General features: G+C 38.9%; 2 protein-coding genes across 5 annotated transcripts in view; one reads left to right on the top strand and one right to left on the bottom strand.

The window, feature by feature from the left end:
• Nucleotides 1-79: 79 nt before the first annotated feature.
• txndc17 (thioredoxin domain containing 17) lies at nt 80-7,494 on the top strand. The gene is made up of 4 exons (XM_043718512.1): nt 80-315; nt 2,067-2,148; nt 3,121-3,196; nt 6,974-7,494. Exons 1-4 carry the CDS (start codon nt 180-182, stop codon nt 7,040-7,042), a joined length of 363 nt encoding a protein of 120 aa, XP_043574447.1. The 5' UTR covers nt 80-179; the 3' UTR covers nt 7,043-7,494.
• Nucleotides 7,495-8,320: 826 nt separating this feature from the next.
• Nucleotides 8,321-15,207, bottom strand: part of LOC122564041 (Rab interacting lysosomal protein) — a 40,431-nt gene continuing 33,544 nt past the window's right edge. For 2 of the 4 annotated variants that reach the window (XM_043718509.1, XM_043718511.1), the window contains one exon: nt 8,321-8,622. In XM_043718509.1, coding sequence (XP_043574444.1) covers nt 8,484-8,622 — 139 coding nt within the window. In that variant the 3' untranslated portion in view covers nt 8,321-8,483. Of the gene's footprint in view, nt 8,623-10,078; nt 10,300-15,207 lie in introns of those variants that run through there. The other 2 variants (XM_043718508.1, XM_043718510.1) reach the window with 2 other exon arrangements.

Raw genomic sequence — 15,207 nt, forward strand, 5'->3', positions numbered from 1 at the left:
CTGCGACGCCAACCCACCCAGCGTCACGCATGCGTATCCCTTGAAATGGGGGATGGAAACGAAGACCTGCTAACGCGCATGTGCATCTCTTTGAGCGTGCAAACGTCTCGAAGTTGTGCATGCGCACGGCGTCACTCTAACGGACGAAGCGGCGAGTTGAAGTTCGCGGAGCTGCAAAGATGGCTTTGTTGGAGGTGTCTGGATACGATGAGTTTATGAAGGCAGTGGACGCTAACAAGGAAAACACAATCTTCGCGTATTTTACCGGGTCGAAGGACGCGCAGGGTGTGAGCTGGTGCCCAGACTGTGTGACAGGTGGGGGGTTTAAACTGTTCAGTGTTCCCCGGGGAGTCGGCTGTTAAACTCTGCGCCTGTGGAAAACTCTCGTGGGCCAGAGGGTGGTGTGAAGTCTAGCCTTAATAGCTACTAACAAGGTGACTCCAATTAAAACCATGATAAGGCCAGTGCTGTTCCGCTGTTAGTTTAAAAGGTTCACTAAGACCCGATTAACTGGAGAACGTTTATAATTTAAAAAACAGTCTGGCAATGGTTCGTCAACAGCTATGGAGAGACGCACTCATGTGAACTTTTAACACAAGTTTGGCTCCTGCTGTCTGTCTTTCGAAATGATGCTGGGGTTTGGTGACCAGTCCATTCCTGAGAGTTCATGTCTCACCTGCCCCAGACATTTCATAACGTATCTGAACAAATGACAATCCTTCGTGTGTTCTGTGTAGACGAGATGGACTCAAATATTGCTTTCTTTTTAAAAGCTTTTAACCCTGCATTCACTTGCCCCAAAGACATCCATTCAAAAACCAATCTAAATCTCTAATCTGGAAGGTCACAGTCTGAGACACACACACACACCCCCTCTGGTCCAGCTCCCAGGTAGTCCACAGATGTCCCAGACTGAAGCTTGGGGTCATGAACTTTGAGCCTGTTTGACAATTAATAGCTGGGATGTTAATTTAGAGGTGAATTCTGTGCACTTTGTTCACCTGGTGCCTCAGTACCTGTGGGAAAATGGAATGTGTAAGTCATGCTAAGATTATTGTGCTCCCTTTTAAATCTGAAAGGTATGCAACAAAGGTACATAATCATGAAAGAAGCTTATCAAACTAAATGATATTCCACTCTTGTGACTTTTTAAATATTCTGTAGATTTTTGTCCTGGCCATTGATCACGGAAGGCCTCACGTGACTGCCAGTATATGATTTATTGCATGTTGTCCAAAAATGTTTTAATTTCCATTGATTTCTATGGACTAAATTTATGCCAGTCCATCTATAGCCATTTCAGATTTTTACTATGTGTGGAGATAGTTGATATGTTTGGAGCAGATGAGACACAAATGCATTCCTTCTATGCCAGAGGCAGAGACATTACCACTGTATCATAAGAGCCCTTCTACGTATATGTATAAATAATAAAAGTAGGTATGAAGTGGTCTTGTGTTTTGGTGATATGATGAATATGATAATTAAGTCAGACTTAGGTGTTGAAACTTCTTACTGCAATGAGAATAAATCTCAGCAGTTTTGACTAGCCTGTGCCAAGTGTTGGATAACAGTTAAGCAATGAGGTCACCTCCAGAAAAGGCCAGTTGTTTTAGGTGAGGAGTGGCTTGGGAAGGAATAATAGGATTTTTCACCAAGAAAAGCAATCACAGAGGTAGATAAGTAATTTGTAATTTACTGAAGACATGCTCACATTCGAGCTATTCCAGCAGCTGCAACATTTTAGCTCTCAAATAAGAGTGTAGAAGTCTAATAACAGTTGCCTGATGTCAAGGAATGAGCAGCCAGTATTTTGCTATTGTGCAAGGTTTTAACCATGATAGTGAAATAGCATTTCTTAATGGCTATGAACTTGGACAGTTAAATTCAAAAGATATGGATTTCAGTAAATATAATAAATTGTTCCATTCACCCATCCTGTTGTCAGTGAACTGTACCAGTTCTTGGTATTTGCCTCTATAGGCATATTTGGGTTAATATTTCAATGAAAATGAAATAGCTCATGTCCAGAGTATTATGATCCAATGAGATTTATCTTTCTTTAGCTGAACCAGTAGTCCGTGGACTGCTGAGTGAATTGCCTGAAGGATCTGTCTTCATCTATTGTCAAGTCGGTGACAGGCCATAGTGAGTTATGTTTTTTAACTGTCAAAAAACTTGCTTCCAATTGTTAGAAAACATTCAGTGAACTGAAAACTCAATTATGTCTTATTTTAAGAGCAAAGTTACATTAGATCATGAGATATTGAACTTCACTTAATCTATTATGACAGATTGCCTAATCAGAATTACATCTATACTCTGGGCTTCCAATACAGATATTACGTCTACCCAATTCAAATTGTTAGTCCTGGTTATCCCACTGAACAGTGACAATACAAAAGATACAAAACAATAATAATGATGGAAAAATTATGTCGCCAAGTGAGATTTGAAAGATGGTGTATAAATAACTTTTGAAATACTTCAGAATCTGGTTATCTTTGAAATTGGAATTGCTGGGTGAGGTTTAACCTTTTTTTAAGTTAGATGTATTCTTCTGAACTTAATAGAATGTAGGTTGGAAATCCCGGTTATGATTTTACCTTTGACCCTAGGTGAGTGATGATGTGATGTGTATCTGAACCAACAGTGATCCTATCCTTTGTTTTTTTTTGTAAACAAGAGCTGAAAATATTGCTAGGTTCTTAAAAACCTTCCAACCTGCATTCACTTGCCCCAAAGACACCAATTCAAAATTAAATCTGAAAGGTCACAGCATGACATTCACTCCTTCAGCAACCCATCTCTCCAGTACAATTCCCAGCTAATCAACAATGTCCCAACATCAGCTGCCACTTATCAGTCTGGTTACCAGTGACTAGAGCTTCATTGCCCAAAAACTATGGCTCAGCAAACTCTGATGAGAGGCGATTTCAGACAACTAAATAACTCCAGTGCACTATTATTCAAAATAGTATCAAAATTAACCATACAAATCACTGTAGTAATCATAAATAGCCTGCTCATAGAAAGTAATAATAATAAATACATCCTTTGACACCTGTGGTGATGCTTTTCACTGAAAGTAATGCACTTGTTTATTATTTCTCTGACCAGTTGGAAAGACCTTAAAAACGAATTTCGAACAGTTCTGAAAGTGAATGCTGTACCAACTCTCATGAAATATGGCACAGTGAGTAGAGAATAATCTTTAAGGCCGTTCCTTCCCCTCAGTTTGCTACTTTATTGACCAGATGGGAATTTCTAAGATGCAGCTGCAAACTATGGAAACATAATAAATTGTATTGAACTTCAAGTCTTATGTAGATTTTAAGTGTAATCTTTGTTCCACTTTTTGGATTATTTAATTTTGTTTTTGGAATACAGAATGGACTCTTTCTTTTCAGATCATTCAGCAGATGTAATGTTTGAATTTTCATCTTGGAAACTTTAAAGTTGGGAGCTTGTTTTTGATTAATTGTCCATAGAATTCCTACATTGTTCCCATGTTTGTACTGCTCTTTATGAAGAGTTTACAGGAGTTCTTTGGGTTATTTTGCCCATTCTTATTCCTGCTGCAAATGTATATCAAGAATATTTATGCTTAATCTGAATTCCTAACAACAGAATTGAAGAGATCTATGGATAGAGATGGTCAAAATGACATTCAGTCCAATTAGTCCACACCAACTCCAAGATATCCTACTACTAAGGGGAAAGGTTTCTTTAAAATCTGTTGGTCATAATTTTGACCTCCATCAGGTCACAATCAGCCTGCGCTGCTCTTACTACAATTGTAGGCAAACTGTCTCTAATCATAACTGAAGCACTCCAACCCATGCAATATTGTGGGACATCTCCTCAGCATGCTCTCTCGAGCAATAATTTTCTTCTTCTGGAGTGGCAACGAGAACTGCAAATAGTAACTCAGCTGGCCTAAAATTGCCCATTGTGTTAAGTGCATTAGTCAGGGGTAAATGTGGTAGGGGAATGGGTCTGGATGGGTTACTCTTCAGAGGGTCAGTGTGGATTTGTTGGACCAAATGGTCTGTTTCAATACTGTAGGGAATCTAACCTAATCTAACATCTTACACAGCTCCATCATACCCTCCTTTCCCTTGCATGCATATCCTTGCCTTGGTGCTTTCTCAAAATGCAACTTTTTCCAGATTAATTTTTGCCACTGTTTTTGCCCATCTGAACAGACTATATTGTCCTGCAGTCTAAGATTTTCTTCCTCACTATTAACCATGCCAAGAATTTGTCAGCTGTGATGTTACTAATCAAACATTCTACATTGTAAATGATAGAGACAAACAATGAAAGATCCAGCACCAAACCTTGCTACTGTACACAGGTGTCCAGTCACAAACAACCTTCCACTGTCACCCTCTGCCTACTGCCTAAATCAATTTTGGATCTAATTTGTTAAACTACCCATGGACTCTTGCATTCTTGATCAGTCTCCCCATACAAGAGCTTGTCAAAAGCCTCACCTCTCACTTTCTATATACCTAATCCCACCTTGTTTTTTAAAAAAAAATCAAACCGATCAGACATAATCTTCCATTTCAGTCATAATTAACCATTCTTATTTAGTTCTTACCTTCAGATTCTGTCCTACAGACTTTTCCAAAAATCTCCCTGCTACTGATTTGAGTCTCTGTTCATAGTTCCCTGGTTTATCCCTACAACCCTTTTTGAATAATGGTACTAGGTTAGCTGTCCTAAGGGAATTTTATTTTATTTTTTTAAAACTAGGCTTCTTAGAAGATGAGGGAAATAGAGATTATGAAAAAAAAACAATGAAAGACCTCAATGTCAGATGTGTTCTACAAATAAAACAAGTGAAATACAATTGTTGGGGAAAAGTGACAGTTAACCTAGGGCAACCCAAAAAAACTATATTTACATATTGGTAGATGGTGATAAGCGGTAGAAAGGCTTTACTAGCCAGGAAGGATGAGACCAGGTCAAATACTGAATGAATTAATATCACAGTTTAACCAGGACAGAATAATTTAACAAAAAAAAACCATAGGCAGAGAGTGGAAGAAATGAAAAAGTGTGAAAATCAAAAGGCAGGCTAGGCTTGATAGCTTGTCATGAAAAGGACAGGGGGACTGGAAATAAATGGTTCGGAACTGGGAACAAGCCAGTTTTTAACATAAGACTCAAATCTGGCAAAGTAGACTGGGACCGTCTAGTTGCAATGGAAGTCTTTCAAAAAAAGATTGTGCGGGCCAACACATTCCCATAAAGGCGGAAAATGGGGCAAGTACAGGGGAATCTGAATGTCGAGGAATGCACAGGATTAGGATAAGGTAAAAGAAAGGGAGCTTTTGGGAGATACCAATTGCTCAAAACACCTGAAGCACTTTCTAGATGCTTCTGGGTCAAGGGGTTGCTTGAAAATGAATTTAAAGCAAAAAAAGCATAAGAGCATTGGATTTTCCTTTTATTTGACTTAAAGGCATTTTGTAAGTATATTGGGGTATATGAGTTCAACCAGGCAAAGAATAGGGTCCATCCAAAGTAACTAAACAGTTTAGAGAGCCAGAAGACACAAGTGAGGTTTCAAACTTATTTTGCATTTTGTACTCCTGATAGAGAAGGAAAACACAAGTTTTGAAATTAGGAAGAAGGATTGTGATATAACTGGATTATAATCAAGGAGCATTTAGCATGAACAATTTTAGCGGCTTTACATTAGATAAATATTAGCCATTGCAGTTAATTTTTCCAGTCAGTCTGCAATTGTTTTATAGCCTGCCAAATCACCAGCAAGATTAGCTATTTTCAAAATTAGGTTATAAATTAGATTAGTCATGCAACAGCAAGGAACAATCTAAACCTTACTTTCATGCTTACCCAGGTATCTCCCACACACTTCTGGCTCACCTAACTCCCATTATTTTCTAGCAGCAGATCCAGCAATGCTTATTTTGTCACAGTGTGTCAACATGCCAGGTCAAGGTGTCCTGATCAGTTCAGAAATTTCTTTCCATCCTTATTCCTTACCTTACCCCAATTAAAGTCCCCAGCATTTGTTACCGCCGTCTTGCACAAGTTTGTCATTCCCTAGCTGTTTGTCAACCTATCCTTTTCCACTATTTGGACACAATCTTTTGCTTCTCAACTCTAACCAAATTGACCTTTCTTTTCCCTGCAATTAACTTCAAGGACATCCTCTCCTTCCAACACAATGCTTTCTCTATTCACTTTACTTAATGTCAATCTTTAAAATACAGGGTATTGATTAAAAAGAAATGAAACTTGATTTGAGTTTGATCATAGTTGGAATAAAGGAGTCACCTTGTTGGAAAAAGTGCCAGAGAAGTTTGTTAAGCACTAGAATAAAGCCAAGAATAGGCCTTTAGCACTGTAAATAACTTTGAAAACTAGGACATTTTTCACTGGAACAGAACTGGATGAATATTCAATTTCATGAGGGTGTGGACTCTTCTGTATTGAAAGTGAGGATTGCAGATGCTGGAGATCAGAGCTGAAAAGTGTGTTGCTGGAAAAGCGCAGCAGGTCAGGCAGCATCCAAGGAGCAGGAGAATCGACGTTTTGAGCATAAGCCCTTCAGGAATGAGGAAGGTGTACCTTCTTTATTCCTAAAGAAGGGCTTATGCCTGGAAAGGCAAGAGCAGCAAGTTAAAACACCTTTAAAATTAAAATCATTAGACCATAGAACACTTACTAAACTTAGCAATTTCAGATGGTATGAAAACACAACCTGGAGCAATAATTCAAAATGAGCAGTAAAGATTCAAAAACAAATGAATTCTTTAGCAGCATTCGTGTTCTTGTTCCTGTAACTACGTAAACCACAACAATTTTTTGTTAAACTGTTAAAATTAAATGGTTTAAAAGTACTAGCGAGGAGAGAATTAGCTTTTTTTTTGGCAAGTTGGTGCTAATGCAAAACTTAATCTTTCAATTTCCAAACTTATTCTTGTTTCAGTCCCAAAGACTGGTGGAATCGGAGCTGCACAAGCCAAATCTTGTGCAAATGCTGTTGTCGGAGGATTGAAAGTTTCTTACTGTACCAATCACAATCTTCAAAGCAAATGAGAATGTACTTGATTTTTCAACCAAAAGTCAAACTTAACCACATTCCGACATGACGGTCTTGAAGCTTAAAGTGCAAATGTTATTGGGAGCCCTTCATCAGGTTTCATGATTTAGTTAGAACATGTGCTAAATTGTTCTTGAATCCTTTCCAAATGTTCAAAGAATAATGCATGGGAAATGTAATTGTTATGCCACCTTCATGAATTCAGAGCTTGAATTTTTCTGAATGTACAAGATTGTAGAATGTATTAAGCTGTGAAGGATTGATAGTTGAATAACTTGTCTTTGAATTCTGAATTTAAAATGGAATCCGTTTCAATTAATGATATCCAATTCCAAAAACTGTATAGTTGTTTATTTGTAAGATTCTCCACACTAATTTTACACTAACTAAAACCTGTTACAAAACAATGGTTCCTTGAAGCAGTATTTCTTTATGGCAATTTTTTCTGGATTTAGCCCTTAAATGTATATGGGGGGGGGGGTTAAATTAATTTACCAGTAGATGACATTCAACATGGCTGAAGATTTTGCAGATATGTAAAATGAAAGATAGATGGATAATCAATTTGTGCTGACTAAAATTCAAAGGCAGAGTAACATTTGTGCAATAATGGTTAGGAATTGGAATATGCTACCTGCTTAGGTGGCCAGACTGGTTTGGGTTTCATAACTACCTGAAAAGGAGCTGGAAGTGGAACTAGGTAAATAAGTTGTCATCACCAGGTATGATGATGCATCCCAGCCCCTGTAAAACCCTTTGGCCACTAAAGGCCTCCAGTGTTAAACTGTGCTCTCTATGTAGCTATAAGCAAAATCTGGGAAGCTACCTATACAATGAAGGGCTAATGTTGTCTAGAACCATAATCACTGGATAGATTAGCCCTTTATAACATTTTTAATGGGTTTGTCTCAAGACATTTAGTTGACTTCCTCGTAAACCTGAAAGTACTGATGGGGCTTCCTTCCATTTGGTCAATGGAGAAACTGGAATGTTTTGTTTTGAACCTCAGTTTGAGGCTGTACAATTGGCACGCTTTTGTGCTGCCTGCGGACCTTGTTTCATAATTTAAAAGCAAATTCTGAAATTAAGTGATTTGTCGGTCTTAACTTGCTCTAAATGGCCCCAACATCCTAAAAAGGGCTGCCAATAAATAACATACCAAGCAAATTCACAGCAATTTGAAGAGTGGATCTTATTTGATTCAGGTCTTAACAGAAGGAATACTTCAACATCTTAAAATAAAAGCTTTATTAAATAGCTTAGTCTTAGTGTAAAAGTTACAATAGTTAATTCCTGTTAGTTGGAAATGAATCTAAAATTTTGTATATTTCAAAGCAGCAAGTAAATCAAGTCATATTGAAAGACTATGTACAGATTTTTTTTTCCCCCCTTAGTTTTATTCTTTGGTTTGTGAACATTCCTCATGCAAGTTCGCTTCCTTGGAGCCAATGACTTCCCAAGCTTCAGCTGAGGTTGTGGTAGATGTTATGGTTGTTGATGTTTTCGCACTGTTACCGCGATAAAGAAATCCAAACCTGTACAAACAAAACATAAGTATGCAACAGGAAATCTATTATAATACATAAGATGCCACTCTCATCTTGGCTTCCAATCCACATAGTACCATTCACTTATGTAGAAAGTAGTTTACTCAGTGTGGGTGTTGCTGGTTGTGTTAATTAGCATAATGGCACAAGCTCCTCTTCACACACAACTGCCTCTTCCAACTGATAACTGAAGTGCCAAATGGCTATATTTCTCCTTGATCAAAGGAGAAAACATATCAAAAATGACAACAGTAGCAGAAACTCATCTTAGTTACTATCATCAAGCTTAAAGTAAAACTGTCATGTGTATTGTTTTACAAACTAAGTCTCAAACTGAATATAATCAGTCACAATTCAATGGCATCCTGTCCCCAGATTGGAAGTTTGAAATGCTGGTGAAAAAGGTAGAACCTTCAACACGTGCATCTGGCAAATTCACATTTCAACCCACTGCATTTTTTCCTTAAAATTTCATTTCAAGGCCATGATGGTTTATCCCCTGTAAGTAATTAATACCAGAAAGGCCTGGGACTGTAAACACATCTTTAAGTTTTGCTTCCCAGGTTGAGTGTGGTACTTAGCAATACAAGTCAAGAAAGTGCCAGCATCAACTCTAGTGGGCTGAATTACCCAATTTTAGAAAAGGCAAGTGTAACCATACAACTGTAAAGCACAGTACTGGACAGTCTGAAGGTGGTAGAAAAATCTGCCATTTCCTTGTTCTGGATATTCTTTTGACCCCTGGTGAGAAGTCCACAATACATTTTGAAATATTTGGCTGTGATTACCTTCAATTGGATCATCTGTAGTACAGATACTATACATGCAAGCAGAAAGATTTTAGTAGTAATAACCAGAGGTAAGAGACAGGGAATTGGAAAGCAATCTCTCTCCTCTCTAAAAGAAGTGTATTAAAGCACAGCAGCCCCATTCAGGTTCTATGAACTGGAGCCCATATGTAAACCACCTTATACTTGCTACATATCAACACTTGGACTCTGATCAGCAATAAGAATAGCTGTAGGTAGAAACACAGCTTTATACAGGATAGTTTAAAAAGAACTACACATTCCAATGTCCAGTTTAAGAACTCTGATAGAGGTCAAAAAGCAAAATGCTACAGCTAAAAATAAAACAAAATGTTACAAACACTTAGGTCAGGCTACAATTATGCAGAAAATAAATTGAGTTTCATATTGGAGCATCAGGATAATCTGGTTTTGACTAAGTCATTGAAGATTCCATTCAATCGATCATTCCTTGAAACCATAGATGCATTCTAAAAGCAAAAAATGCTTTATGGAAAGGATTATAGTGCATTTGGCTACATTCATATAGATAATGTAAAAACCAAAAGTGTTATCAAATTACCTTAAACTTGAACATTTTACTTCATTCAGGAAAACACCCCACTGAGAAAGGTTGAGGATTTCCAGATGGATAATAACTTCTAAATTATCTTGTCTGTCAGTGAGTGGCATGTCAGGCAATCAATTTATTTCCTACACAGCCAGACAAATCCAGAAGGGCCACTGTCTAGCAGAACCCACCTGAATTGCATGTGACAACTGGTCATGGAGGGATATTGATGGCTGACTTGGGAGAGTCTGAACTCCAGACCATCCCACCCTCCTAGATGGAGAGGGATGTGGGGAAAAGGGTGACCTGTAAAGCGAGGGGTACATTGTGAGTGGGAAATACTAAAGTTACTTTATTAGTTACACAACAAATGATGTGCAATAATATGACTCAAAACTAAACTCTAAAAAAGGTTTTCTCAGCTACAAGAAAATTTACAAATTAGGTGAAGTTTTGGCTAACAGATAATAGTTTGAATCCACTTGGATAACCATGGTCTCAGTTTGCCTCTCCTCTGGTGAATGTTACTTAAGATGGTGCAGTGTACTCTCACTGTTACATTGAAGTATCAGCATAGACCGGCTCTGAGTGGAACTTTAGTCTGCAGCCTTCATACATAGGCAAGGTTGTTACTCACTGAACCATGTGGAGAAGGACATGGCTATTGAGAATGTGGGGAAATAGATGGTGACATCTTGAAAAATGTCAATATCACAGAGGACAGAGTGCTGGGTGTCTTAAAACACAAAGGTGGAGGAGTCCCCAGGGCCTGATCAGGTGTACCCTAGAAATGTGGGCAGCTACAGAAGTATTTGATGGGTCCCTTGCTGAGACATTTGGATCATCGATAGTCACAGTTGAGCTGCCAGAAGACTGGAGCTTGGCTAACGTGGTGCCACTATTTAAGAAAGGTGGTAAGGATAAGCCAGGACGTCAGTGGTGGGCAAGTTGGAGGGAATCCTGAGGGACAGGATGTATATGTATTTGGATAGTCAACATGGCTTAGTGTGTGGGATATTTTGTCTCACTAACTTGATGTGAATTTGTTAAGAAAAGTAATGAAGATGATTGAGGGAAGAGACGTGATAGTGACCTATTTGGACTTCAGTAAGGTGGTTGACAAGGGTGCGGACAAATCATTGACTTCCCAAGTCCTATAGTCATTGTTGCAGCTGTGCAGAACATTGTCAGTAAGGTGGTTGACAAGGTCCTCATGGTAGACTTGTTAGCAAGGTTAGATCACATGGAATATAGGGACACTTGGTTACAGAACTGGCTCAAAGGTAGAAGACAGGAGGCAGTGGTGGAGGATTGCTTTTCAGACTGGAGGCCTGTGACAAGTGGTGTGCTACAAAGATCAGTGCTGGGTCCAATGCTTTTTGTCATTTTATATAAATGATATGGATGTGAACATAGGAGGTACAGTTAGTAAGTTTGCAGATGACAGCAAAATTGGAGGTATAGTGGACAGCAAAGATTACCTCAGACTGTAATAATGATCTTGATCAGATGGGCCTGAGGACTGGCAGATGGCACTTAATTTAGATTAATGTGATGTGTTGCATTTTGGAAAGGCAAATCAGAGCAGAACATATGCACTTAAAATGGCACAGTCCTGGGGACTGTTGCTGAACAAAGTGATCTTGGTGCACAGGTTCATAGTTCCTTGAAAGTGGAGTTGCAGGTAGATGGGATAGTAAGGGTAGTTGGTGTACTTTCCTTGATTGGAAAAATCATTGACTTCCCAAGTCCTATAGTCATTGTTGCAGCTGTGCAGAACATTGGTTAGGCCACTTTTGGAATACTGTGTGCACTGCTTGTCCCCCTCCTATAGGGAGGATGTTATGAAACTTGAAAAGAGTTCAGAAAAGATTTACAAGAATGTTGCAAGGGTTTGAACTGTAGGAAGAGGTTGAATTGGCTGGGGTTGTTTTCACTGGAGCGGAAGGTGAGGGGTAATCTTATACAGGTATTTTCCCTGGAGCAGGGGTGCACTTTAAAATTGTGAGGGCATAGGTTTTGGGTGAGGGAGAAAGACTTAAAAGGGACTGAAGGGGCAATATTTTCACGCAGAGGGTGAGGAGTGTATGGAATGAGCTGCCAGAGGAAAATGGTGGTGGCTGGTACAATTACAACATTTAAAAAGGCATCTGGATGGGTACATTAATAGGAAGGGTTCAGAGTGATATGGGCCAAGTGCAGTCACTTGACAGACTTTTACAGAATTAATCCTTAAAGTACAGAATTAATCCTTAAAGTACAAAAAACACTTGTGATCCTTAGACATTGTCTACTCACACTGGCCCATTGGATTTGTTTAAGTGAAAGGCTTACAGTGATCAGGCTCTAGCCTGAGAAGCATTTAGACCTCAGGCCTTTAAATTGGTTAGATTCGGTACAAAAGAAATTTTTTTCTTCAGACGGAAAAGAAAGAATAATGGGAACACGATTTGTAAGATATGTTGGATGGGGGGGTGCGGACGGGGCAGAAGATTTATATATAATTATTTTGGAATTTGACTTTTGGGCTTGTGACATGTTGATTTTTAAACTCCTTCAAAAGTTAACTAACTTGGTCATTTTTCGAGGACAATGATTTAAAACTAGTACATGTCAGACAGCTTCCAGAAGTGTCAATAGAAGCACATTTATATCATAGGGGAGAGAAAACACTAAGCCATTAGCTGTAGCAGAATCTAGGATGAGCAATTTTTAAAAATTTATTTAAAATACTTTTGGTTTCAGTTTGAAGGAGACCCGATTAAAGTCACAGGGATAAAAAAAACGACTATCAGGGCAGGACCATTTGGTCAAAATGAAAGCACAAGCTGATCAGATATCTCACTGTATTAAGAGACACAAGATTTAACTAATCTTGTTTTACAAAAGTGATCTTTCTCAAAAAGGAAACAATTACTTTAGAGGACTATTAAAACATGCAGCAGTACAGCTAGAATAATATCTACAGAATTAACTCCAGTGTTATGGCACAGGTTATTGAGAAGGCTCCTTCTGCAATGCTGCAGAACTGGTTCCACCAATCCCATTGGGTGCTTCTCTATGTGAATGTATTTATGAGAGGTAGAGAGATAATTTCAAGCACATGAAAAGTAATAATTTTATAAATGCAAGTGACAAAGAACTAAAAAACAGTTTTAAAATGTGCAAAACAATAAACCTGGAAAAAAATTATGCAGTACTCAAAATACAAAATCAAAAATTAAGATTTTTAAAGCACCACAAGCCACTCAATAACTATTCTGGCCATACATGAGGGTTATGGACAGGGTGAATAGGAAGCAGCAGGGGGAAACCTAATTTAAAAAAAAACGATATGCAGTAGGTCTGAAGGGGATTTAAAAGAAAACACTCCCAGAGCGTGGTGGGAGTCTGGAACTCACTGCCAAAAGAGATTAGTAGAGGCAAGGACATCAAATCGTTCAGTACTTGGATGAACTCTTTTAAAAAAAAAAAGAGGTCATAACATAAAAACCTAGGTGCTGGTAAGTGGGACTTACGTATTGTATTTACTCAAATGTTCGTAAATTAAGCCTTCCAGACAGGAGAAAGCAAGATTCACCATCCAGATGCTGAAAATACTGCTAGATGTTAAGAAAGGAGGGAAGGACAGAATCCATTAGGAGGATGGTTTCATCTTTCCCCACAAAGATATCGGATTGGGAAAGCTATCTTAGCAAAAAGAAAAAAAAATCATGTGGGTTGAACATCTATGGCCCATTCATAATTGTCCTGGACAGGTTGGTGGAAAGCTGTCCTCCTGAACCACTGGATCGGTCTAGCTGGTAGAAGATGCAGGTTTGGAAGGCGCTGTCAAAAAGAAGCCTTGGGTGAATTCCTACAGTTAATCCTCCAGTACACTACTGCCGTTGAGCAGTGAAGGGTGTGAATGCTGAAGATCATGTTCAGGATTCCAATCAAGTGGACTGTTTTGTCTGATTCTGGAGTGTTGTTGGATCTGCACCCATCCAGGCAAGTGGAGAATATTCCATCACTCTCTTGATTTGTTTTGTACAGAACAGACTTGCATTGAGAAGACAGGTAGCGAAATACATGCCACAGAATTCTCATCTTTTGATCTTCTCTTATAACAAGAGTATTTATATGGCCGGTCCAATTCAATTTCTACTGGTGGTCAGATTCTCTTGTTGGAGTTGGTTATTGGTTGACAAGTAGCAAGTGACATTCACATCAGTGCCAGGCAAAGACTGGATGTTGTCCATGTTTTGCTGCATATGGACAGACTGCTTTGGTATTGGATATTCACCATCAGCGAACAGCTCTAATTCTGACCTTAAGATTGAAGCAGCTGAAGCTGGTTGGGTGTAGGATACTAGCCAAAAAGGAGTTCCTGCAATAAAGCACTGGGACTGAGATGATTGGCCAACAGTAACAACCTTCCTTTGTGCCAGAAAGAAGTCTAAGTGCAGCAGAGGGTTTCTCTCACCTTCTCCTCCTCCCCCATCGCCTAAGATTCCCACTGACTCCAGTTTTGGTAGGGTTCCTTAATGTCACACTTGGTCAAATGCTGGACTTTGTCAAGGGCAGTCACTCTCACCTGGAGTTCAGCTCTTTTTTCCCTCCACATGGAGACTAAAGCTGCAATGAGATCAGGAGCCAGATGGACTTGACAGAATCCAAACAGCAATGAACAGGCCATTCCTTTGCAAGTGCTGCGCGATATATCACAACAGATGACACTTTCCAACACATTGGGAAAGTGATCTCGGGAAAGATGTCACTCCTGCCACACACTGGTAGGTAAACCAAACAATAAAAAGGTAGTTACATAGCACCAGGGTGTCAGAAGGAAGCAGAGTAAGGTAGCCTTGCAATAATTGGGCAGGTAAAGATACTATATTGAAGTATGTGCAAAGCAAAGCCTATAAAAATCACTTCATATAATAGGGATAGAATACACCATTATTACTGCTCTGTGTACTTCTCTACTGCTTGCATGTTAACCTGGTATATGCCAAACAAATAGAGTAATGTTGTTAAAAAAAAACTTCAAGCTATTCTTTATGTCATTTGGTCAAATGGCACTGGCTTTTTTTTGGTAAGTGCAGGGGGTGGGGAGGCAAGTTGTTAGACATAAACCAAAGGCTTACATGTAACATAACATTTAGTCTCTCATGTCGACCTTTGGAGAAAACCTCAACTTATACTCTAAACAGCAAGGCTCAGTGAAGCCAC

Source organism: Chiloscyllium plagiosum, chromosome 28 (genome assembly GCF_004010195.1).
Source record: "Chiloscyllium plagiosum isolate BGI_BamShark_2017 chromosome 28, ASM401019v2, whole genome shotgun sequence".
In the NCBI taxonomy this organism is placed as follows: domain Eukaryota; kingdom Metazoa; phylum Chordata; class Chondrichthyes; order Orectolobiformes; family Hemiscylliidae; genus Chiloscyllium; species Chiloscyllium plagiosum.